A 25,922-nucleotide genomic window follows, 5' to 3' on the forward strand; every position below is an offset into this window, starting at 1 on the left:
TTGACATATGAACTTATTCATGAAGAATACCCTTTTACCCCTCTGACTCATCATATTAGCGGTAACATTTTTTCTTTCTTTAGGAGTCGTATTGATAAAAGCTTGACATATGAACTATTCATAAAGAATACCTTTTTACCCTACAGAGTCATCATATTAATGGTACAGGAGTACATCTTGTGTGAACTCATTAACGAAGAATACCCTTTTTTTTTTTCTATTTCCCCTCAGAGTCGTACCACTGCCTGGAGCATTACTTCAAGTGCCCCAGTGAGAACAAGTGCATTCCTGAGATGAAGAAGTGCGACAGGCACCAGGACTGCTCTGGCAACGAGGACGAGAAGCACTGCGGTGAGGGGCACATGACAGCTGCTTGTAGAATTGAAGCCCTTGACTGCTGAGCCTTCAGTGACATGAGATCAGTGTGGCATCAGGTTTTGACTGCCTTTCCTACTTCTTCTTCTTCTTCTGCGTTCACTCGTATGCACACGAGTGGGCTTTTACGTGTATGACCGTTTTTACCCCGCCATGTAGGCAGCAATACTCCGTTTTCGGGGGTGTGCATGCTGGGTATGTTCTTGTTTCCATAACCCACCGGACGCTGACATGGATTACAGGATCTTTAACGTGGGTATTTGATCTTCTGCTTGCATATACACACGACGGGGGTTCAGGCACTAGCAGGTCTGCACATATGTTGACCTGGGAGATCGTAAAAATCTCCACCCTTTACCCACCAGGCGCCGTCACCGTGATTCGAACCCGGGACCCTCAGATTGACAGTCCAACGCTTTAACCACTCGGCTATTGCGCCCGTCTGCCTTTCCTACTTTTTGTGTGTACTTTTCAGTTCACCTGACCGAAGGTGATATGATCCCAAGGAGAAGAAATTTTGGATAAAGAATGTTAGCTGATACACTGACGTGTGAATGCCAGGTTTATCTCGGTGAGAGAACAGCTCAACAGCTAAAAAAACCCAACAAAAACAATACAGCAATAACAAAAACAGCTCAACAGCTCTTCAGTGATACTTGTCAGCTGCAGTCAAAGGGTTAACACATTTATATTAAGCAGAAAAAGTCATGGTGATGCATTATGGATCTGTGTCTTTAGAACCATGCAGTTTTTTGTTTTGTTTTTTTGTTTCTGTGTTTTGAATCACCTTTTTTTCTGTGTACCACTAAATCCTTTTGCTTGTTTTCTTCCCCCACTCTCTCTGCCCCCCCCAGTCCCCCCTTTCCATGTTTTCTTCTTTTTTTTTAAAGACTTGACAATTACAGAGGGGCATAAGGTTAAGATGTATGCCACTGGATCACTTGACACTCCAACACAAATGTGCTGCATGTCACTGGTGTGTTATTCGTGACATATTGACACAGACATGCTGCATGTCACTCATGTGTTATTCTTGACACACCAACACAGACATGCTGCATGTCACTAGTGTGTTATTGTTGACACACTGACACAGACATGCTGCATGTCACTGGTGTGTTATTGTTGACACACTGACACAGATGTGCTGCATATCACCAGTGTGTTATTCTTGACACACTGACACAGATATGTTGCATGTGCATGTCACCGGCGTGTTATTCTTGACACTAACACAGATGTACTGCATGTCACTGGAGTGTTATTCTTGACACACTTACACAGATGTGCTGCATGTTACTGGTGTGTTATTCTTGACAAACTAACTCAGACATGCTGCATGTGCATGTCACCAGCCTGTTATTCTTGACACACTGACATAGATATGCTGCATTTCACTGGTGATTCTTGACACACTGACACAGACGTCTGCATGACACACTGACACAGGTGTGCTGCATGTCACTGGTTTGTTATTGTTGACACACTGACACAGATGTGCTGCATGTGCATGTCACCGGCCTGTTATTCTTGACACACTGACATAGATGTGCTGCATGCCACCGGCGTGTTTGTCTTGACACATCAACACCGACATGCTGCATGCTTTCAGGCAACGTGACCTGCAGTCCCAACCAGTTCCAGTGCAACAACAGTCGCTGTGTGCCCTACGTGTGGCGCTGTGACAGTGACGACGACTGTGGGGATAACTCTGACGAGCCCGCGGACTGCTTCAACCAGACATGCAAGCCCGGCCACTTCAAGTGCCACACCTCGGGTCGCTGCATCCCTGAGACGTGGAAGTGTGACGGAGATAAGGACTGTGGGGAGGATGACAACACGGATGAGGCTGAGGATGAGTGCAGTAAGTTGGTGTTGTTGAAGTGTCTTTTTCTGCAGGGGTTCAGTGTGTGTGTGTAAGTGTGAGGGCAAGGCATTGCTCTGACTGGCTGAGCAGGTGAAACAGGGAGTATGATACAAATTCCCTTTTCTGTGTAGTTTCGTGTGTGTTCTTTCTTAAAATGTATTTTCACTCTTGAGTGATATGAGACGTGTAATGTGAAGGGGTGTGTGTGTGTGTGTGTGGATAAACTGGGAGTGTGGTGTGTTTTGTGTGCACCTGCCACATACAACAGCGGTTCTTACTTGCCACCTCCCAAGTCTTCATCTTTCTTGACCCACCTGTATGAGGTGCTTTAAGTTTCTTTGCGTACTGAAATTGAATCATTCCATTTTTTGTTGTTGTTGTCAATGCTGAAATTTGAGTTGGTTTTTCAGAGCTGAAATGCACAGTTGCTAATGTGATTTACATATACAATGACATTTGCTTCTTCTTTTCTGAGAAAAGGGGAAAAAAATCACGAAAAGACAGTTTTCTTCAATTATCATGTCTGGCTTTTATTGTTTCAGACTGACAATGATTTTGAAGAGAGTGACATGAATGGGGAAAGGTGTTGTTTTCTTTTCTCTTTTTTTCTCTCTCTCTCTCTCTTTTTTTTTTTTCTTTTTCATTGCATTTTTTCTGTGACATGCTGAATGTGGCCTGTATGTTGCTGACAAGATGATGTGGCTGGTGACAGGTTCGAAGACGTGTGATCCTACCTACTTCAAGTGTGACAATGGTCACTGCATCCCTGGGCGCTGGAAATGTGACTTCTATGACGACTGCAAGGATGGCAGTGATGAACAGGGTTGTGGTGAGTACAGGCTGGATGTTTTTTTTATGTTTGAAGAGGTGCATTCAGTTGCTGGCATGGAAGATACTGGCACACTGTCTGATGCTATGGTGCTCTGTATAAAGATGTGTTGATGCATTTTTATATTGAAACATGTGAATGATATATTGATAATGCCAAAATGTAATAATAAGTCTGCATGCGTTTTTTTGTTGAAGAAAATGTGGATGAAATATGTAAGTCTGTGTTGTTAAATGTGCATATGTAAGCCTGTGTTGTGAAAGGATACAGTAATGCTTTCCAATCTTAACTGTTGACACATTCATGTTCTGGTATAACTATTTATATTTGCTTTTTCATTCATGCAGTACCCCGGAACTGCACCTCGGAGGAGTTCAAATGCAACAGTGGACGCTGCATCCTCAGACAGGCTGTTTGTGATGGCAACGACAACTGTGGGGACCACAGTGATGAAATCGACTGTGGTGAGTACCGTCGCTCCTTCACAACCTTCACAGTGCTCACTTCTGTCAGTCAAACTTTGTGTTGGTGAACTTTTATTTATTTGTTTGTTCACTTATTGTTTCTTATGTCACCTTTTTATCAGCAAACCTGTCAACAGTTCCTGTTTTTGAGATGACAAAGTATTCTTGTATCTATTGGCCTTGGAATTCAAACATGGAGCAATGAAAATAACAGTAGACCATGGACAAAAATAACAGTGGATATTGAATGTGACTGGTGTATTCCTGGTATCACATCCTGACATCTCCATTGTAATTGTGTGATCTTATTGTTTTCATTGACTGTTGTTGGCTGTTTTTTTTGTTTTTTTTAAGTTATTTATCCTTGCTTTGTGGCAGCTTTGATTTGTGTATGTTTTGCCATTTGATCATGATTTAATTACACATGGTTTATGTTGACTGACAGTAGGGTTATGATCTTGTTTTGTAGAAAACATCGACACATGCAGAAGGCAGATTAGAACTACCTTTGGCAGAAGGTGCTGAACAGACATCATTGTAGAGCAGCAACCAACTTTTCTCCCTTTAAGCAAATACTTTTGTTTCTTCCATCCATTGCCTACATTGTTCACATTTAATGGTGAACATCACAGGCATGTCCGAGTTCTATGTCCATGAATATTAGACTATTTGTACCTGATTTTCTTTTCCAGGCTTCTTTCATTACAGGCTGATAGGGATCAGTATAATGATTGAATAATGGGCTCTGTGTGGTCAGCTGGGCTGTACGCTACAATGATGAAAAACAATGTGTTGTTTTGCACACATGGAAAGGGAACCTGTCAAACAAGGAGTGACAGAGGAATTTTTTACTCCTGTTTGTTGCTGCATCACTTGCGTATGTGTGCGAATAGAATAGAAAAGAATAGATTTTACTTATCATGAAACCTTAAGGTCAAGAAAACATGACGCACAAGCAGGACACATAAACGTGTGTGTTTGTAGATGTGAGCTGTAAGCCGGGCGTGGAGTTCAAGTGTAACAACACCAAGTTGTGTGTGCCATCCTCATGGAAGTGTGACGGAGACACAGACTGTGCCGATGGTTCTGATGAGTGGGACTGCCGTAAGTTTGTCTTCCACTCTTCTGTTGGCCAAGAGATAATCTAGTATTCTTCACATGGTGCAGGAGTGGTAGTGTTTATTTATTTATTTTTTTAACAAATAAGAAAAGAATTTGACAGATTGAATATTAAGAATGATGTTTTAATCATAGAGCTTCAGAAATATGTCATCTGTCTAAAATGGTATATAGTTACACATGGAGAAATAAACAAAGTTGGAAATAAAATGATTGATGAAAATTTTAGGGGAAAGAGAAATGTAAAACAATGTTTTTGGAGAAGAAAAAAGGAGAAAAAGTGGCATGAGATAGAGTTGTATCAACATTCAAGCTGACAAGCATTTTGGAATAGCTTGTCTCTTACAGAACGGAGCTGCAGCCCAAGGGAGTTTCAGTGCAACAACTCCATCTGCCAGCCGTTGCTGTGGCGATGTGACGGAGATCAAGATTGTGGGGACAACTCGGACGAAGACCCTGACATGTGTGGTAAGTAGTCAACAGAGCGATAGCCTAGTAGTGGTAGTGCACCTGATTGGGAAGCCCGTGGCTAAATTCTGTAGAAAAAAATCCACTTTGATTGTGAAACAGATACACTTGCAGGCAGAAACGAAACGAAAATGATATGGGTGGTGATGCACTGTGGTGACTTGCTCACACGGGGGAGAGCAACCTGAATTTCATGTTGAGAAAATGTGTTGTGACAAAGAGTAGTATAATACAATACACTACAATGCAATGCAATGCAGTACAATACAATACAATACCTATCTCCCTCTGTTGAATGATAACAGACCCGTTAGATCATTACGGAGACTATAACTGTGCCTGGTTTCCACCGTGTTAAAAAAAGTTTAAAGGTGCCATAGCCTTTTACAGCCATTGGGGCAGTGAATTCATATCCGCTGTGTCTAGGACTCGGCGTAGGAAGGGGAGCCCAGTCCTCTCTTTCCACCATTTAACCTTCCCTGACCAAGTCAGGTAGCCAGTCACACCTGGGTGGAGTGAGGAAAATCAGAGTAAAGTACCTTTCCTAAGGACACAACACGAGGTTGAAATGGTGAATCAGACCCTGCCCACTGGATCAGAAATCACATGCCTTATCGATTCTGCCACAGTGCCTCCAGTGTGTAGCTGTTTGCATACTTAGTGTGCTGATGCTAACCTCTGACTGAATGAGCTGAAATGATTTGGAACTTGGAATACATGAATGTCTTGATCAGAATCATCAGCCCAGTATCAAACCCACAGATCTGAAAATTGGCACACCACCACACCACCACAGGGCACACCACCCCACCCACTCAACAGCCCCTTCCCCTTCCCACTGTAAATTGATACCTCCCCCACCCCTTCTTCTTCATGTGGGCTTGTCTGTCATACAGTGTGACATTATGTTCTACTCTCAAATCAGTAAATGCTCTCTGCTAGCAAAGTTGAACTCTGTACTGCTCTCTGGGTGAAGTTTAGGCTTATATTCCTCACCTTCCTCTTTCAAAGAATCATCAGATTGCAGTTTATCTTCGTCTTTGTCAAGCATTCATTTTCATTTTGATTTAGCAGCACCGAAAGCCTGTGTCATGGTGTTTAGTTTTGCTCACACTCAGCTTGGACAAGGTGTCACCTTTTTGCTTGCCCACATTATTGACATGCTCCAGTCAGCCAATAAAATCACTTGAAAAACAACAATACTGGGTGATTTTCATGTAATTGTAAGGGTCAGGGGATCCTGGGCAAAGCTAAAGGTACCAATATGAGAAATCCAAAACAACATAAAAACTTTCACAAGATGCAGATATTTAGCCGCTGCTTGCATACAATTTTTGAAGCAGTCGCAGGGTAGTGAATTATCTGCAGTCTGCAGTTTGTGGCAGTTTAAAGGTTAATATTCATTATTATCTGATCATCTGCATTTGAATACACACAAAGGAAATGGAGGCATTAGCATGTCAGCATGTGTGTTGACCTTGGAAATGGGGAAAAAATCTTCCCCCTTAACCTGCCAGCCACCAATACTGGACTCAAACCCAGCACCCTCAGATTAAAGTTTGACTTCTTAACTCAATCTGCCATTGTGCATGTCACATTCTCCCGCTGACCTCCCCCTTACCTGTTCACTGCCAAAGCATACTCCAAATCTGAGGAATTCCTACCAGGTGTTTGTATTCCAGAACCACTGAACATTGACATGAGCTGCAAGATCTTGAATGTGCATATTTGATCATCTGCATTTATATACACACAGAGGGAATTAAGGCACCAGCAGGTCTGCACCTGCGAACAGAAAAGAATTTCCAACGCTAAAACACCTGGTACCAGTAAAGGGATCGAACCCAGGACCCTCAGATTGAAAGTTAACGCTTTAACCCACTCAGTTGTTGTGCATGTCAGATTCTCCCACCAACCTTACCCTCTTTCTAGTAGAAGAAAGATCCTTTTGTGTCCAGAATGAAAGAATCTGTTCTGACAAATCCCTCCTTTCCCGTTGACAGCCAAGTATGCCTGCGCCCCGGGCCGCTTCCGCTGCAACGACAGCATCTGCATCTGGAACAGCATGGTGTGTGACGGCAACAAGGACTGCAAGGGTGGCGAGGATGAGAACGAGAAGTTGTGTCCGGAGAAGTGCGTCTATCCCAACTTCAGCTGCCTGGGTTCCACCCTGTGCCTGGCCCCGGTCAAAGTGTGTGACGGGGTGCAGGACTGCGTCTTTGCCAATGAGGCGGACTTGTCTGATGAAGATCCCACCTATTGCAGTGAGTGGCTCAGCTTGTGTGAATGTGTTTGTGTGTCTGTATGTGGAGGGTGGGGCCTGGGTATGTACGTTTGCCTGTCAAGGGTTGAGCCAAGGTGTCTGTGAGGCTGCAAATTGTGTTGAAGGTGTGTTGTGTATCTGAGCGTCTTGTCAGTGTCTTTTCCCTTGGGTTTAAATCTGGAACACAGTGTCATGTGGATATGTTTTCCCTTGAGTTTAAGACTGGATCACATTGTCATGTTGTTGGTATCCTTTCCCTTGGGTTTGATACCAGAACACCGTGTTGGCATCCTTTCCCTAGGTTTTAAGACTGGAACATGTAATATTGTTGGTATCCTTGTCATGTTGTTGATATCCTTTCCCTAGGTTTTAAGACTGGAACATGTATTGTAATATTGTTGGTATCCTTGTCATGTTGTTGGTATCCTTTCCCTAGGTTTTAAGACTGCAACATGTATTGTGATATTGTTGGTATCCTTTCCCTAGGTTTTAAGACTGGAACATGTATTGTAATATTGTTGGTATCCTTTTCATGTTGTTGGTATCCTTTCCCTAGGTTTTAAGACTGCAACATGTATTGTGATATTGTTGGTATCCTTTCCCTAGGTTTTAAGACTGGAACATGTATTGTGATGTTGTTGATATCCTTGTCATGTTGTTGATATCCTTTCCCTTGGGTTTAAGACTGGAACATGTATTGTAATATTGTTGATATCCTTGTCATGTTGTTGGCATCCTTTCCCTTGGGTTTAAGACTGGAACATGTATTGTGATATTGTTGGTATCCTTGTCATGTTGTTGGCATCCTTTCCCTCGGGTTTAAGACTGGAATCGATTGCCATATACTTTCCTTAGGATTTAAGACTGGAAGATATTGCCATGTTGTTGTTGGTGTGCTTGCCCTTGGGTTTAACATGTGTCTTTCTTCATTCAGTCATACTGTTCTCAATGATCAAGAGCGGGTCGGCGTGTTTGTGCAGACCTGACAAGAGGTACATCGTGTGAGAAGAACGAAACCAAGTGTGAGCACCTCTGCAAACAGTTCCCCAATGGCATCCGCTGCTATTGCTATGATGGCTATCAACTGAATGATGATGGCTTCTCTTGCAATGGTGAGTTTATCATTAATGATTTTTGAGCGGGTGTGGATGGTGAGTGGTTCATTGAAAATGAAACCATAGTTAGGTGCATTTTGGGTCTTTATGGAGTTTATGTGATGTGGGTGTATGTTTTTGAATGTGGGTGCAGATGTATGTGAGCTTCAGCATGTAAGAGTGTATGTTTGTGAATGTTTCTCAGACTACCCTGTATTATTAAAATCCGAGTGAATGTTAAGTTTATTATTAGTAGTACATCATTTTAAAAGTTTGTTATTGATAAAATGCTATTTCTTTATGTGAAGATAAATCCACCTGTTGTATGTTTATATCTATATACTTGTGTTCATTTTCTTACTTTTCAAATGTTTGCAAAGTACTGAATACTTAAGATGTTTTTTTTGGTTTTTTTGTGTGTGCAATATTGATAAAAAGGAGGATGGTGGCAGAGTGGATAAGAAGCTTATCTACATGGTGGCAGAGTGGATAAGAAGCTTATCTACATGGTGGCAGAGTGGATAAGAAGCTTATCTACATGGTGGCAGAGTGGATAAGAAGCTTATCTACATGGTGGCAGAGTGGATAAGAAGCTTATCTACATGGTGGCAGAGTGGATAAGAAGCTTATCTAGCAATACAGTGTTCACGAGGGTCTGGCTCTGAATCATTGGTTCTTAATCGTAAAGTCTGACACTCTTCATAGCGGAGTACTATGTTAGCGTGTTTTATGTCTGTGTATATGAAGTCTGTGTCATCATGCTTTGGCATAGCTTTAGTGTATTTTGTCCTGTGTGGGTGATGTATGATATTGTGGCTAATGTCGGATGCATGTGGCTGATAGTGTGTGTGGCTGATGTCTGGTATATGTGGCTGATGTCTGATATATGTGACTATGGCTGATATATGTGACTGATAGTGTGTGTGGCTGATGTCTGATATATGTGGCTGATGTCTGATATATGTGACTGATGTATGATATATATGGCTATGGCTGATATTGTGGCTGATGTCTGATATATGTGGCTGATGTCTGATATATGTGGTTGATGCCGGATATGTGTGGTGTTGCAGTGGTAAACCCATGTGAGGTGCTGGGCTCCTGTTCACAAATGTGCACCTTCAACGCCACAGAGAAGTTGCACACTTGTTCCTGCATTCCTGGGTTCAAGCAGAGTCACAACCATTGCTACCTGGATGGTACTTTCCCTTCCCCTTACCTTTCCTGTAGTTGTGAATGAAATACTGTTATTTAGATGGTTATTCTCCTTGTTTTTCTTCATTTGTTAATCAAATGCTGCTGTTTGGATGGTTATTTCCCCTTCCTCTTACATTTCCTTGAGTTGTTAATCAAATGCTGCTGTTTGGATGGTTATTTCCCCTTCCCCTTATATTTTCTTCAGTTTAAATCAAATGCCACAACTTGGAAGGTACAGTTTTTTTCCCTGTGGATTTTCTGAACCAGTTGGAGGAGAGCAAACAGATAAGCATATGTACTCCTGTTGCTTTTGAGTAGTGAGACTGATCCAAACTGTTGAAGGTAATGAGTAAAATATTCTCAATGTTAGTCAATGGAAGGTGCGTACTCTGAAGTGCATTACCAGAATGGTTGTGTGTTCTCAGTTTTAGTTAAGTTCCCAGAAGTGGTAAAGAAGTCATCACACTGGGGGGAAAAAATACACTTGGGTTCATTTTGTACCAGTCTTTCTTTAAAATGTTGCTCATAGCTTGAAGCAAACTTGAATCCTTGTGAACCTGTTTTATGATGTTTTCAGTGTCCAAGAAAGAGGACTGGCCAACCATGATGATTGCTGGAGAGGGCAAGCTGGCCAGAGCGCGCCTGGAAACCAACCAGTCTCTCTACCAGAGTGGTGACACCGTGCAGGTAGGTGCTACCTGGCGTTTCACCGAGAGATACAAGTGAGATCATACAATCACTTGCACTGTTTCACGTGTATAACATGTGATATTTTATATGGGACTTCATGACTAGTGTACTTCATAATGTGAAAATCAGTCAGTTCTTGCTCTTTTAGCTTTCCATATCAAGACCGCATCACTTATATGCTGTGCAGCAACAGCTAATGATGCCTGAAGAAAAAAAGATGCTGTTTATTCTCAAAATTACATAAAGTGTTCCATGTTGTTTTTCTCTTCTCTTTCATAATCACCTTGGCTGCAATGCACATACCAGATTCATCCTGAAAAGGTCAAGATGTGAATAATAAAAACAGCTGAAATGATCAGTACATATGAATTACACTGTTATTATGGTACCAACAAATTATCACACCAAAAACAATTTACTGTTTAAGACATTGCAAGATAAAGTAAAAAATAACTTTATTTTCTTATACTTAAAGAAGTATTTTTTGTGTTAATCATACATTATTTATGACATATCATTTCTTATACTTCTGATGATAAATAACACAGTGTATGTGTGGACGTCATCATAATATGCCATATGATGAAAGTTTATGTCTAAATGTAATTTGTCAGTGGCTGGAGATGAATTTAATTTCATCATGGAATATCCTCATTTATAGTAATTTATTGCCACAATTGATTACCCATTGTTTTCTTCATCTTTGGTTATGCTGTAACTTGTTTTGTAGACTGATGTCTTCAAATTTGAAGGAAAAAAGTTTGCTGTCAGTTTCAAAATTCTTAAATATTGTAAATGTCTGTCTCAAAGGTTATAACTACCAAATTATAAACAACAACAACGAAAAACAACAAAAAACAAGAAGAACAACTGATGTCTTAAGATTTTAGAAAAAAACTTTTGCTTTCAGTTTCAAAATTCATAAAAATGGTAAATGTCTGTTACAAAGGTTATAACTATGAAATAAGATTAATATATATATATATATTTTTAAGTACAATGTCAATGTTCTACTTTCAAAGAATATACTGATGTTAGAGGTGGTTTATTGTTACTTTCTTCAGAATATTCCTTGATAATTGTATAGATTATTTTGATGTGCTTTGAATGTGTATGCATGTTGAAGATTTTACATTGCATTTGATACATGAGTGTTGTCAAGACAGTTCAGTTATTAGTTGTTTTTTCATGTTCATTTTGTTCTGTTGTTATCTATCTTTAAAGTAAATCTTAAAACTTATCTTTTAAAAAAATACTTGTCATAACTCAAATAGTGCTGTGTGCCCATGGCAATGTGAGTGTGTGTGATGGGAGAGCAGAGAGAATGGGAGTGGCTAGATGGATGGTGGTGGTGTGGATCGAAAGGGAGAATGACCTGATTTTTACCCCCCTTTTACTTTATCTATCCAAAATTTTATTTTACAATTTTTACAAAATCTGTGGCATGCAGATTACAATTATGTTCCTTTTTACAGGAATGTATTTTAAGTGAAAATTGCTGTCATCTCAGCCGTTTAATCATGTGTGTGTCTGTGCGTGGGTGTTGGTGTGAGTGTTGGAGTGTAACAGTTGTAGTATTGATAGTACGTTACTTTGTGAGTTTTATGCATTGTGGTTTTTTATAATATTAATGATTCTGTTTTATGTTTCTCCTACTTTTTATGTGCTTTCTTCTTTCACTTTAGGTACTGGATTGTAAAGCGCTTAGAGCTTGCTTATGCTTGTATTATAGCGCTATATAAGAATAAAATATTATTATTATTATTATCTGGTTGTAATATAAGGGAAATTTTATCTTGATTCTTGTATGTATGTTGACCAGCCGGTGTTTGACACCAAAGAGCACATCATTGCCATGGACATAGACAGCCGGGAAAAAGTGATGTTCTTGGTCAGTCACGCCGGTCACACCAACAACTCTTGGCAGATCACACGACGCAGTTTTGCTGACCCCTCCAATAACAGCAGACGTCGGCGGCGAAGACAGGCCGCACAGAAGGTGGATCTGCATTTCTTTGTGTGTGTGTGTGTGTGTGTGTGTGTGTGTGTGTGTTTGCATTGACAGTACAACAAAAAGTTAATCTTACAATAAATGGTTTCAGTCAGTCAGTGTGTTCGCATGCCTCAGGATTTGTGACGCTGTTGTTATCATTTGTTTTCTGTTGGATAGTGATGAAAGATGACGGTGTTATGAAAATGCTGCAATGTATAGGAGTCCATTTTAGGTTTGGGACTACTGGACAAAGCTGTGCTCTCGCACAACATCCCGGCATCAACCAGGTTCAGAGATACAGACACATGCAGTGCTGGTAATGAAATTTGAGCAACACTCCCAAAGATGCATTAGTGACACAGACAGGCATCTCTGTGGTCCCATTCTTTCCACTGGAGCTTACAGCATACTCAACTTAGGTAGGAGCTGGCTATGGGCTGAACTACCGCCCCCCCCCCCCCCCCCCGCCCCCCCTCTGCCCCCCCCCCACACCCCCACCTCTGATGGGGCTCGCACTCATGTCCTCCCAGTCTTCAGTCCATGATGCTAGCACTTTGCCATGGCAGCCGATGAATCTGTATTTCTTTCCAGACAATATCTGTGCCATGATTACAAGTCTGATTGGATTTACTGGAAAGAAAAAGAAATTGTATGTAAAGGATAACATACCATAGTTGAGTGTTTTTTGATGCTTTTCTTTCCCATTAAGTGTCGTTAACCTTTTTATGTATACGCAATATTCCTTTTTTGTACCTCTGTGTTACGTTGTGCAAGGATGCTCTTGATATGTTGTGCCTGTTTGTTTTTGTTGGTGATAATAATGACAGAATTCTTTGTCCTTGTATGCTAGTTTGTGTGCTGTCACTTCCAGTAAAGTGAAGTTGAAGTAATACACAGTATGATAACAATATTTGTTAAATATTATCAGTTACAACATTGATATTAATAAAGGTGATAATAACCTGTTGTCCTTGCGGGTGAAAGTGGTCTTTCCTATATTAACTGTAACAATATTGATTAAAAAAATGAATGATGATAATAATCTGTTGTCCTTACAGGCCAAAATGGTCTGAAACATTAACAGTGACAGCATTGATAATAAGAATAATGACAATAATCTGTTGTTGTTGCAGGCCAAAGTGTTCTGTCACATGTTATCAGTAACAACATTGATAATAACAGTAATGATAACCTGCTGTCTTTGAGGCCAGTGTGGTGAATCACATGTTATCAGTAACAACATTGATAAAAATAAACATGATAATATGTTGTCCTTATAGGCCAGAGTGGTCTTTCACTTATTAACAGTAACAATGATAGCAATAACAATGACAGTAGCCTGTGGCTCTTGCAGGCCAAAGTGGTCTATCACATGTTAACAGTAACAAAAATAATGTGTTGTGGTCCATGCAGGCCAAAGTGGTCTATCACATGTTAACAGTAACAAAAATAATGTGTTGTGGTCCATGCAGGCCAAAGTGGTGTATCACATGGTAACAGCAACAAAAATGTGTTGTGTTGTGGTCCATGCAGGTCAAAGTGGTCTATCACATGTTAACAGTAACAAAAACAATGTGTTGTGGTCATGCAGGCCAAAGTGGTCTATCACATGTTAACAGCAACAAAAATAATGTGTTGTGGTCCATGCAGGCCAAAGTGGTCTATCACATGTTAACAGCAACAAAAATAATGTGTTGTGGTCCATGCAGGCCAAAGTGGTGTATCACATGTTAACAGCAACAAAAATAATGTGTTGTGGTCCATGCAGGCCAAAGTGGTCTATCACATGTTAACAGCAACAAAAATAATGTGTTGTGGTCCATGCAGGCCAAAGTGGTGTATCACATGTTAACAGTAACAAAAATAATGTGTTGTGGTCCATGCAGGCCAAAGTGGTGTACCGCTCCCAGCAGGAGATCCGTGACGTGGCAGTGGACTGGGTCAGCAAGCGGCTGTATGTGACGGACGGGACAACGCGAACCGTTCGCGTCATGGAGTACGACGGGATGCGGGAGAAGCGTGTGTTGGATGGAGGTCTCCACAGTCCTCAGGCGGTGGCTGTGGATGCTGTCAACAAGTGAGTGCTGCCAGTCCCCGTGTCACACCTTCAAACTACCCCCCCATACTGAGTCTTTTTACCCCAGGGTCATTTTGGGTTAGCCTCAAATGAACTCTGGGGTCATTTGTTGCTCGTCAAGAGCGGAACCCCCCCCCCTCCCCCCTACCCCCCAGTTGGAAATTACCCCCATTGTACAGGTTTAACCAAGCAATTGAAAAAGGGAAGGGGGTGTTATGGGCTTGCTTTTTTAGCTCCCTCCTGCCCCCTTTCCACCCCCTGACCCCCTACCCGAATTCTCCATTATAACTTTAACAGAAGTAAATGGGGTTCTGCTTTGATAACCTGCATTGATTCTAACTGGGCCAGATTTACTCTGGGGGTCATTTCAAGCTTGTGTAGAAACACCCACCCATTATCCATTGTGTGGGGTAGGTAACGTCCAGCTTGGGGCTGAGGGGGGATGGGCAGCTCTGACTTGTCAAGGTTTACCTCCAGGAGTCTTTTCAGGCTAGTCTGCATAGACGGTAGACCCTAGGCTGGGCAGATTTGACCCCACGGTATAAACTAGTTTTGGTGTGAACAGGCAACTACACTGGTCAACTCTGAAGGCTTCACTGACATCCAGTTTGCTACAGGTGTGGTGGCTATGGAGGAGAGACTCTGAATTTCATGATAACAAACACTTTGACCACAGAAGGGAAAAGAAACACCAGAGAGATCATGCCCCCCTTGTTCAGGACTAAGTGCATTAAATGACAAAAGTGAATGTTGATTGTATGGACAAATCAAGACTTGAAAGGTTTTGTTTTTGGAACGTTTTATCCAACGTTTTATCCATGATCAAAGTCCATGGAGAAACAAATGCCTGTTACGGGTGTGTTTTTGATCTTTTTTTATTTTTTCAAATGTTTTTTTAACAATGAATTTTCATCTGTGATGAGACAAGCCTCAAACTGTGGAGTGAAAAAAAAATTCACAAATACTTTTCTTTTGTTTTTTAACAATTAATTTTCATCCTTGACCAGATGAAGGTCCCCCCAAAACTGTGGTTTTGTTTGTGTGTATGTGTTTGTGTGTGCATGTGTGTGTGTATGTGTGTGTGTATGTGTGTGTGTGTGTACGTGTGCGTGCGCGTGCATGTGCGCATGTGTGCATGTGTGCAGCAAACTGTACTGGACGGACCGGGGCAAAGTGCCGGGCATCGGTCAGTGCAACCTGGATGGGTCTGAGCGCAGGATGGTGGTGGAGCGGGAGGTGGCGTGGGTGAGTGACATGGCGGTGGACGTGCCCAACAGCCGCCTGTACTGGGTGGACAGCAAGCTGCACACCCTGGAGACAGTCACCACCGCCGGCAAGGACCGCAGGGTCCTCTACAAGTTCACAGGTCAGTGTCTTCAGTGGAAGGGACGGTTTGCGTTTCTCTGAGTGGTGGGACTGGTTTGCGTTTCTCTGAGTGGTGGGGACGGTTTGCATTTCTCTCAGTGGTGGGGACTGTGTGTGTTTCACTGAATGGTGGGGACTGTGTGTGTTTCTCTGAATGGTGGGGACTGTGTGTGTTTCTCTGAGTGGTGGGGACTGGTTTGCGTTTCTCTGAGTGGTGGGGACTGTGTGTGTTTCGCTGAATGGTGGGGACTGTGTGTGTTTCTCTGAATGGTGGGGACTGTGTGTGTTTCTCTGAATGGTGGGGACGGTGTGTGTTTCTCTGAGTGGTGGGGACTGTGTGTGTTTCACTGAATGGTGGGGACTGTGTGTGTTTCACTGAATGATGGGGACTGTGTGTTTTTCGCTGAATGGTGGGGACTGTGTGTGTTTCTCTGAATGGTGGGGACTGTGTGTGTTTCTCTGAATGGTGGGGACTGTGTGTGTTTCTCTGAGTGGTGGGGACCGGTTTGCGTTTCTCTGAGTGGTGGGGACTGTGTGTGTTTCACTGAATGGTGGGGACTGTGTGTGTTTCTCTGAATGGTGGGGACTGTGTGTGTTTCTCTGAATGGTGGGGACGGTGTGTGTTTCTCTGAGTGGTGGGGACCGGTTTGCGTTTCTCTGAGTGGTGGGGACTGTGTGTGTTTCTCTGAATGGTGGGGACTGTGTGTGTTTCACTGAATGATGGGGACTGTGTGTGTTTCTCTGAATGGTAGGACCGGTGTGTGTTTCTCTGAGTGGTGGGGACTGTGTGTGTTTCTCTGAGTGGTGAGGACTGTGTGTGTTTCTCTGAATGGTGGGACCGGTGTGTGTTTCTCTGAGTGGTGGGGACTGTGTGTGTTTCTCTGAATGGTGGGACCGGTGTGTGTTTCTCTGAGTGGTGGGACCGGTGTGTGTTTCTCTGAGTGGTGGGGACTGTGTGTGTTTCTTTGAATGGTGGGGACTGTGTGTGTTTCACTGAATGATGGGGACTGTGTGTTTTTCTCTGAGTGGTGGGGACTGTGTGTGTTTCTCTGAATGGTGGGGACTGTGTGTGTTTCTCTGAATGGTGGGACCGGTGTGTGTTTCTCTGAATGGTGTGTTTCTCTGAATGGTGGGGACTGTGTGTGTTTCTCTGAATGGTGGGGACTGTGTGTGTTTCTCTGAATGGTGGGGACTGTGTGTGTTTCTCTGAGTGGTGGGGACTGTGTGTGTTTCTCTGAATGGTGGGACCGGTGTGTGTTTCTCTGAGTGGTGGGACCGGTGTGTGTTTCTCTGAGTGGTGGGGACTGTGTGTGTTTCTTTGAATGGTGGGACCGGTGTGTGTTTCTCTGAGTGGTGGGGACTGTGTGTGTTTCACTGAATGGTGGGGACTGTGTGTGTTTCTCTGAATGGTGGGGACTGTGTGTGTTTCTCTGAGTGGTGGGGACTGTGTGTGTTTCTCTGAATGGTGTGTTTCTCTGAATGGTGGGGACTGTGTGTGTTTCTCTGAATGGTGTGTTTCTCTGAATGGTGGGGACTGTGTGTGTTTCTCTGAATGGTGGGGACTGTGTGTGTTTCTCTGAATGGTGGGGACTGTGTGTGTTTCTCTGAATGGTGGGACCGGTGTGTGTTTTTCTGAATGGTGGGACCGGTATGTGTTTCTCTGAATGGTGGGACCGGTGTGTGTTTCTCTGAGTGGTGGGACCGGTGTGTGTTTCTCTGAATGGTGGGGACTGTGTGTGTTTCTCTGAGTGGTGGGGACTGTGTGTGTTTCTCTGAGTGGTGGGACCGGTGTGTGTTTCTCTGAATGGTGGGACCGGTGTGTGTTTCTCTGAATGGTGGGACCGGTGTGTGTTTCTCTGAATGGTGGGACCGGTGTGTGTTTCTCTGAGTGGTGGGACCGGTGTGTGTTTCTCTAGCCTTCTGTCTATAGGTCGACTTGATCTTATGGCTGAGCCAACAACAAAGTGAGAACAGTATGATCACTGGTTTCTCCACTGCATTGGAAATTCTTACCCTTTTGTGAAGGACGATTACTCTCAAACTGGAATTTAAGAATGCAAGACTGCACTGGCTCTTTGTGATGCAACCATGGGGGGCTAGTTAGCTTTTGGAGACCATCCCAATGCTGACTGTCTTAAGGTGCTTGGTTGAGAGAGTGGGGATGTAACTTGGGCAAGACAATTTTCACTGTAATCAAATTTGCCCAGAAAGTCAGGGCAGCAGTTTGCCTCCTCTGCCGTTCTGATGGTTGAGTTGGACATGACTGACGATCATATCTACATGTGGCCTAGAGGTAATGCATCCACCTAGGAAATGAGAGAATCTGAAGCTGGGGGATGGAATCCTCGACTTGCCAGAATAGAATTTTCCTCTGTTCCAGTGGTGGTTTGGATGAGACGATAAATTGAGGTCTCATGTGCAGCATTCACTTAGAGCACATAAAGGAACACACATCACCAAACAGTGTTGTACCTGGCAACATTCCAAAGAACAAATCCACTCTGATATACTAGTCTATGAGTGACTGAAGCCTGACTGAATGACACCTAATCACCTAAATGCAGCTGTCAGTCAGCTCTACCTGGGCTGGCAGCCTGTTGAACAAAAGGCTGTGAAGCACTCAGTCTAGTCTGTGACCGAAGAAGCGTGCTATTGTGAGTATCAGTGATAGAGAAGGGAGTGATGAGAGCTGTAGTTTGAGAGGGGCTTACCCCATGATCTTCACATCCATAGAGAGAGAGGACTGGGATTTTTTTTTGAGAGATGTAAGGAATATGAATATGAAATTGCCTGGAAATGTTATCAGTAGCACATTACCACTCTCCTGTTCCTCCTGAACTCCATGAAGAAAAGCAACGTACAGCTTATTCATAACAACTGTGGGAGGGGAAAAGTATCTGTCCTGCTTTATGAAACACTGTGTTCCAAAACGTGCTGTGTTGAATTTTCAGGGAGAATTATGTCACAGTTTTTTTAATTTTTATTGATCACATGAGAGGAAGAGTTTGTGCTTGAGCAATGGTATATTTATGCTGTCATGCCTCTTTTTTCAGCATTCTTAATTTGTGTGTGTGTGTGTGTGTGTGTGTGCGCGCACAAGCACCTCATATAGAGATTTTCTGTGACTGTGATGTTTCATTAGTGGTGGTGAAAGATAAGTAGCAAAGAACATGGCCCCTCACCCCACCAAACAAAACAACAAGAAAAAACAAAAACAGAACAAAACAAACAACAACAACAAAACACAGCAACAAACTTCTAAAGCAGCAGTATGTCTAACTGCAGGACCCCCGACCTCTGTGGATGTGTTTGGAGACCTGCTGTACATCGTGCAAGGAGGCAACATCTACCAGATGACTAAGTACCGGCCCCACCTCAAACCCACTGTCGTCTACAAGACAGACGATGTGACCAACGACATCATCATCGCACAGAACAATAAACAGCAGGATGGTAAGTTTGGGGTGTGTCTTACAAGTCCATCCACACGGAGTGACATTATACTATAGAATAAGATTATAAAAAGCGACAGCAAATACTAAGAATAATGATAATAGATTTTGTTTTTATTGCGCTTTTCCCTTACAACCATAATTTCCTCAAACGTTGAAAAGAATTGTGAGTCCAAGATCATTGTGGCATCACTTTTTTGAAGAAAAAGACTGGTTAATTTTTTTTTTTTTTTTGAAAAAAAAAGATTTCATGCGACCTGTACAGCTACCCAATGAGTTGGAAAAGGGAAGCAAATTACTTTTATCAACTTTTCCGAGTCTGTCAACATTATGTAGTAGTTCTCCCTGTTCTAAAATAGGCACAAACATTTGATGAAATACCTCCATTAATTTAACAGACATAAGTGTCACAGGAGGCTCTGAGAAATCCGTTAATTTAACGGAAGTGGCAGTGAACGAGGTTAATGATGTATTTCTTCCTGTAGTTTTGTTTACATAATACAGATAATCAGAAATGGGGCTTGGAGTTCATGATAACAGAATCTGAAACATTAGTTATGTGTTCCGCCCAGTGTGTGGGCAGTAAAAGCAGGCAGAAATGCTTTTGATTTAGAAAAGAAAAGAAAAGAGTGCATGCTCCATGGTCTTGCATGCATCTGAGACCACAAAACAAAACGTTTTTATATGCATGCATTCAAAGATGACAGGTGTATTCTGAGTCCACAGGATGGATGCATGCCATTTGAGAAGTGGTGTCCTTAATGTGCTCTCACACACAACTGCACACAACTTGGACACACATGGACACCTTCGGCACATGCATTGTCATGTTCAAGTGTAACACCGGCTGTTGATTGCAGCACACAAACCTGCATTCTGAAGGAACAAATGATTCACTGTGACATATCAGACTGTGAATTTTGAGCCAAAAGAACACAGTTATCAACTCAAGATATTTTAACACATCAATGATAAGTTACAGTCAAGTGTGAAAAGAATTGTGAAGTCACCCGTTAAAAAAATGATGATAACAGTTTTAATCATTAAATGGCTCTGTCACTATGTTTGGACAGATCCACACACACTAAACATTGATTTATATTTATGGGTCTAAGCATGGACAAATAAGAGACACTGTAGGTCTCTTGATTGACACACCCACCACTCTGCCAAACTGTTTTCCCTACTCACCACATTTGAAGAAACCTATAGAAACATTGAGTAAATCGTCCACTCCACCCAGGCCGTCTATTACCACCATAGTATTCAATTAAAACCACATTTCGTATGATTCTGGTCATGGGTTGTGCTGCATTTCAGTGCCCAATCCTTGCAACGAATCAGAGAATTCCTGTGCGGCGACTCAGCTGTGCTTCAACCTGCCTGAGGGGAAGACGTCCTGCCTGTGTCCAGACGGATCTCGCCTGGAGGACAAAAAATGTCAGTTTGTGCAGTGCCAGTGTCTCAATGGCGGGACCTGCGTCAACTCCAAGGGTGACTTGAAGTGTCGGTGAGTTGACAGGTGTCAGCATTGGAGGGAGTGAGTGTGAGTGAGTGAGTTAGTGTGTGTGTGTGTGTGTGTGTGTGTGTGTGCGCATGGAAGAATGTAGAGTATTTGTCTGTTTGTATGTGCAGGTTTGTGTGTGTGTATGTATGTGTATGAGTGTAGAATGTGTGTATGTGTGTGTATGTTTTCTTATTTAGTTAGTTTTGAAAGAAACAGAGCAGACTTTGATGTTTTTATGTTGCCTTTAGAATATTTTTTGCTTCAAATCCTTTACCCACTTGCTTTTAAGACTTTGGCACTTATCAGTTCCAGATGTCCCAGTTTTAAAGAGAACTGAAATTGAAGCAATCAGTTTGCTTGTTTCTTATGTTCTTCATGGACCAATCACACAGTTCCGTATCAAGATGTCAGTATACTAAAAATCTGTATAGGTAAGAGTAGGGGTGTTTCTTTGGGTATCTTATCACCCCAGTTCTGTAGGAAAATATCAGAAATGAAAAATTTGTTATATGTTCAGCAAAGGATAATTCTAAGGGTATTTCGGTGAAGTAGTTTTTTTTTTCATTATTCATTCTCACCAGTTCTTTAGTAAAATGTCAGTAACCCACCAATTTTTGACTCATTTGTGTAAACAAAGTGAGTCTATGTTTTAACCCGGTATTCAGTTGTGTGTGTGTGTGTGTGTGTGTCTGTGGTAAACTTTAACATTGCCATTTTCTCTGCAAATACTTTGTCAGTTGACACCAAATTAGGCATAAAAATAGGAAAAATTCAGTTCTTTCCAGTCATCTTGTTTAAAACAATATTGCACTCTGGGATGGGCACAAAAAAATAAAAAAAAGAAGCCAAATTATATGCAAACTGCATTTACTGTTATTTTTTTTTTGTTTTTTTTTCTCTAAACTTGGCACTTTGATCTGATATTCTGACACAAGAGCAGTCATTATTATCATTTTTTGTTCAAACAGGAACTTCTTTTGCTAAGCATGGAAGTTATATTTATTTTGCAAATGTTTTGGTGCAGGTAGTAAAAAAGGGAAATTAATCTGTAATTAATGCTAGGGGACTTAATTTGCTTTAAACTGATCATTCTCATCTTAAACATTACATTTTGAAATTATACTCAATACATAAAAAGCTTGTGTGTTTTACTCTCAGTGTACAGGGCTTTCACTATGTTCATTTGCCCAAGTGGTCTTTTTCAGAAAATACTAAAATCAATATGACGAGTGGACTTTATAGATCTATTGGCTGAGCCCTGAAGGTCATGGGCAAAAATCAGTTGCATACACATATTTATACACATTCAAAGCGCGTGCTCATATTCTTCGCGAATGCGAATGACGCCATTTTGTTTCAAGTTGTTGACCTGCCCGTTCAGTCCTATATTCATTCGACAATACATGATAACATGTGATGGAAAGTTGGAGAAGGAGACTGTTAAATATTTATTCAGAGAAAGATTTGTGAACGCCTCATCACTTACTGGATTATGCCCCAAACTGCCATAAAAATATCCACAGAATCAGTTGGAATTCACAGTTAAAAATAATAAACTATGTGAGTTAATACCCTTGAAATGATGAAACGTAAAAATTTCCAGTCTTGACTTTTCTCAAAATGAAGTCCTTTTCACTTCATAAGACGTTTAGAAGTACTTGTACTTGGCTCTATATGTTATTAGTTTAACAAAATACTAAATTTTCATATCAACTTTAAAACTATAAAACTAGAATGAACATAAAAGAGAAATTGAATTGACCGTGTCAACTGGGTGTAAATAACTGAAACTTGTACACCTATCTAGATCCAGAGAAAACAGCTAAATGTTGCAGTGTGATTGTGGCGATAGCCACGTCTCCTTTACTGTGGACTTAAAAAGAATTTTTAATTGCCCTTAAAGATTTTTTGAATGCCCAAGATACACCAGAATAATATGATCTAAACAGCGTTCTCACCGCGAATACCGCAGTCGATTTATCGCCCTTTAAAGAAGCATGTTTAAATATTATGTTTTTGAACGTCAGTTAAGGAGCCACGATAGTGTAATGGGTAAGACAGTTTCTTCTCACCCGAACACGCGGAGTTCGAATCTGCCGTTAGGATTTTTTTTTCTTTTTCTTTTAACCCAAAGCTTTATAATAACAAATACAGAACACATTTTAATGATTATATATATATATATATTTTTTTTTTTTAAGTGTATCACAAGTGAGTCTTGAAGGCCTTGCCTCTCTTGTTTTATATACAGAATACACAGGAAATGCTTTCAGGTATTTTCAGTGAAAATGAACCCTGTTCATTGCATTGTTCAGTCACATCAGTTTTGTAGTCAACTATAGGTAATTTAAACTTGTTTATTTGAAATGTAAAGTAAATTCCGTTTTCTAGTATTTTCAGTGTAAACGAATTCTGTCCATTGTACTTTCAGTTATTATTCAGTCACACCATTTCTATGATCTGTTTGGTTTTTTTTCTGTAATGCTTAAAGGGAATTTCCTTCAAGTATTTCAGTGAAAAAGAATCTTGTTTATTGAATTAATCATTTGCATCAGTTCTGTAGTAAAAGATAGGTAATCTAAAAAAAAAAATGTTAATGTCATATGTAATATCTAAAGGAAATTTTTTCTTCAAGTAGTTTCAGTGAAAAGGAATTCTGTTCAAAAGTAGTATTCAGGCACATCAGTTTCTGTATTAAACTGATAATTATGATTTATCTGTCAGGAAATTTCTTCAAGTATTTTAAGAGGAAAAGAATCGTGTTCACTGTTTTGTGTATTGCATCAGGTGTCGCTCTGGTTTCAATGGATCACGCTGTGAACACTACATCTGTGAAGGCTACTGTTTCAACGGAGGCTTCTGCACAGTGAAGAACAATGAGCCAAACTGCCTGTAAGTTGGTTCCTGCTGGCGTGTTTGTCAGATGGATGTCTTGATGTATCGCCTGGCAGATCTTAAGAAATTGTCTCTTACCCCACGTGCTACTGATTTGACTCATGTCTGTTGCCGTTTTTTGTGGTTTTTTTTTATCATCATATTTTCTTGAAAATGATATGGTTTTACTCAGTGTATACATATTTATGCCTATGAGTGTGTGGATTTGGTGTGTATACTTTTCTGGTGTTTGATTTTGTGTTTGTGTATGTGTACACAAGAACGTGTATTACGTCTGTATGCATGTATCTGCCATTGAGTGTCTGTGTTTACATTTTTGCTCTTTGTATGTGTGCACATGAGTGTGTGCAATCAGAGTGCACACCTGTGGCTTTCTTTGAGCGTTGGTGTTTGTCAGAATGGGTAGGACTGCATGTCTGGAAGGTGTGCACCATACAGGTGATTTTTTTTTTTGTCCATTTTTTGGTCATATTCATGGCAAGATGTTGGTTTTCTGTGACTGTCATTAACATGGCTGCCTTGCACACTGCTGTCATGAACACTTGTCATGAACATTACTGACATGAAAATGACTGTCATTGACATTGCTGTCATGACCACTTGTCATGAACATGACTGACATGAAAGTGACTGTCATAAATACTGCTGTCATGACCACTGTTTTCTGTCCGAGTTGTGAAAAACCTTTTTAGTCTGCAAGCTCATGTTCCTGTCATTGCGTTAATGTGATTCTTGGTGAATGTCTGAGCAGAAACTAGAATTTCCCTGAGAAGGCTAGATAAAGTGATGTCATATTGCATTGTTTTTGATGTTATTTTTCAAGGTGCCCTCCCCCCTTCAGTGGAGATGAGCGATGCAGAAACACCTCCATGGGAGGCTGCAGCAGCAATGATTTCTGTCACAATGGGGGCATCTGTGCTGTGGAGCCCTCCGGCTTCCATGTCTGTCAGTGTCCTCAGGGATTCAGCGGTAAGCCCTGCACACACACACAGACACACAGAGGCACAGACACACACACACACACACACACACACACACACACACACACACAGAGGCACAGACACACACACACACACCCACACACACACACACACACACACACACACACACACACACACACAGACAACACACACACTCAGAGGCACAGACACACACACACACACACACACACACACACACACACACACACACAGACACACACACACACACACATGCACACACACATTCATGCATGCACGCACACCACACACCTCACTACTTCACATCACACCCACCACACCACAAATACACACACACTACACACATGCACACACCCAACACACACACACACACACCACACACACACACACACACTCACACCCCTCCACCCACCTTCTCCGCATGGGAAAGCTGTTGATCTGGGGCAAACTACAGAACAAGACTGACCCAATGTTAACCAAGGATAAGTTATGAAATGAGATGTTAACCTGGGAGTAGTCGATGAAGGCTGTTAAAGGGATAAGAGACAGTATATATTTGTAGGGGTCAAATAGTAGAAGAGACAGAAGTCTGCCAGGTGTAGAGTATTGTGACCATCAAGAGGAGCAGTATTTTGTACAGGGGCTGGGTTGGGGGGAAAAAGCATGTATATTTGCTTATACCAATAAGCCTGGTTAAATGAAACTTTGTTTCGTTTTGTTTCTGTGCTACTGTTATCTGCACTCTGTCATGTGCAGCAGTGTACTGAATTGTGCTTTAGTGCACCACATCATGGAGCATTGCACTCACTAAAAACTGCCACCAAGATTACTGGGGCTGATCTACCTTCCCTAGAAGACATATATTATAAGCGGCTACTCAAAAAAGTAAAATCAATCAGCCAGGACGAATCACATCCAGCTTTTGGGATTTTCGAGATGCTCCCCTCTGGTCGACAGTACAGAAGTATAAGGACGAAAACCATTCGCTTTGCCAATAGCTTTTTCCCCAAAGCAGTCAATGCCCTGTCTCTTGAACAAATCCAATATGATAACTAGAATTGTGCAGTCAACAACCATCTACCTGAAGATCTAGTCATTAGCCCCATCCACATGTAATATGCGGCTTCTGTTCAAACGTGTGAGAGAGAGAGAGGGTCTGTGTGTGTGTGTGTGTGTGTGTGTGTGTGTGTGCAGTGCGTGCATGTGTGAGTATGCACAAGTTTTTATATTGATATGCACTTGTATGTATACTAATTTGTACTGTATCTGTGTTTGTGTATGATTTTCGATTTATGTTCGTACCTTGTT

The 25,922-nt window shown here is 41.6% G+C and overlaps 1 protein-coding gene across 1 annotated transcript in view; it reads left to right on the top strand.

Moving 5' to 3' along the window:
* The window catches only part of LOC143283299 (prolow-density lipoprotein receptor-related protein 1-like), a 264,347-nt gene that overhangs the window by 223,048 nt on the left and 15,377 nt on the right, over positions 1-25,922 (top strand). The window contains exons 68-84 of the mRNA XM_076589486.1: positions 232-351; positions 1,988-2,239; positions 2,955-3,071; positions 3,419-3,535; positions 4,520-4,639; positions 5,003-5,122; positions 7,126-7,386; positions 8,366-8,497; positions 9,553-9,678; positions 10,254-10,363; positions 12,189-12,365; positions 14,246-14,436; positions 15,582-15,802; positions 19,087-19,254; positions 20,574-20,763; positions 23,548-23,652; positions 24,479-24,624. Of these exons, the coding sequence (XP_076445601.1) occupies positions 232-351; positions 1,988-2,239; positions 2,955-3,071; positions 3,419-3,535; positions 4,520-4,639; positions 5,003-5,122; positions 7,126-7,386; positions 8,366-8,497; positions 9,553-9,678; positions 10,254-10,363; positions 12,189-12,365; positions 14,246-14,436; positions 15,582-15,802; positions 19,087-19,254; positions 20,574-20,763; positions 23,548-23,652; positions 24,479-24,624 (2,673 nt within the window). The remainder of the gene's footprint in view (positions 1-231; positions 352-1,987; positions 2,240-2,954; positions 3,072-3,418; positions 3,536-4,519; positions 4,640-5,002; positions 5,123-7,125; positions 7,387-8,365; positions 8,498-9,552; positions 9,679-10,253; positions 10,364-12,188; positions 12,366-14,245; positions 14,437-15,581; positions 15,803-19,086; positions 19,255-20,573; positions 20,764-23,547; positions 23,653-24,478; positions 24,625-25,922) is intronic.

The sequence above is a fragment of the Babylonia areolata genome, chromosome 1 (assembly GCF_041734735.1).
Source record: "Babylonia areolata isolate BAREFJ2019XMU chromosome 1, ASM4173473v1, whole genome shotgun sequence".
Classification (NCBI taxonomy): Eukaryota; Metazoa; Mollusca; class Gastropoda; order Neogastropoda; family Buccinidae; genus Babylonia; species Babylonia areolata.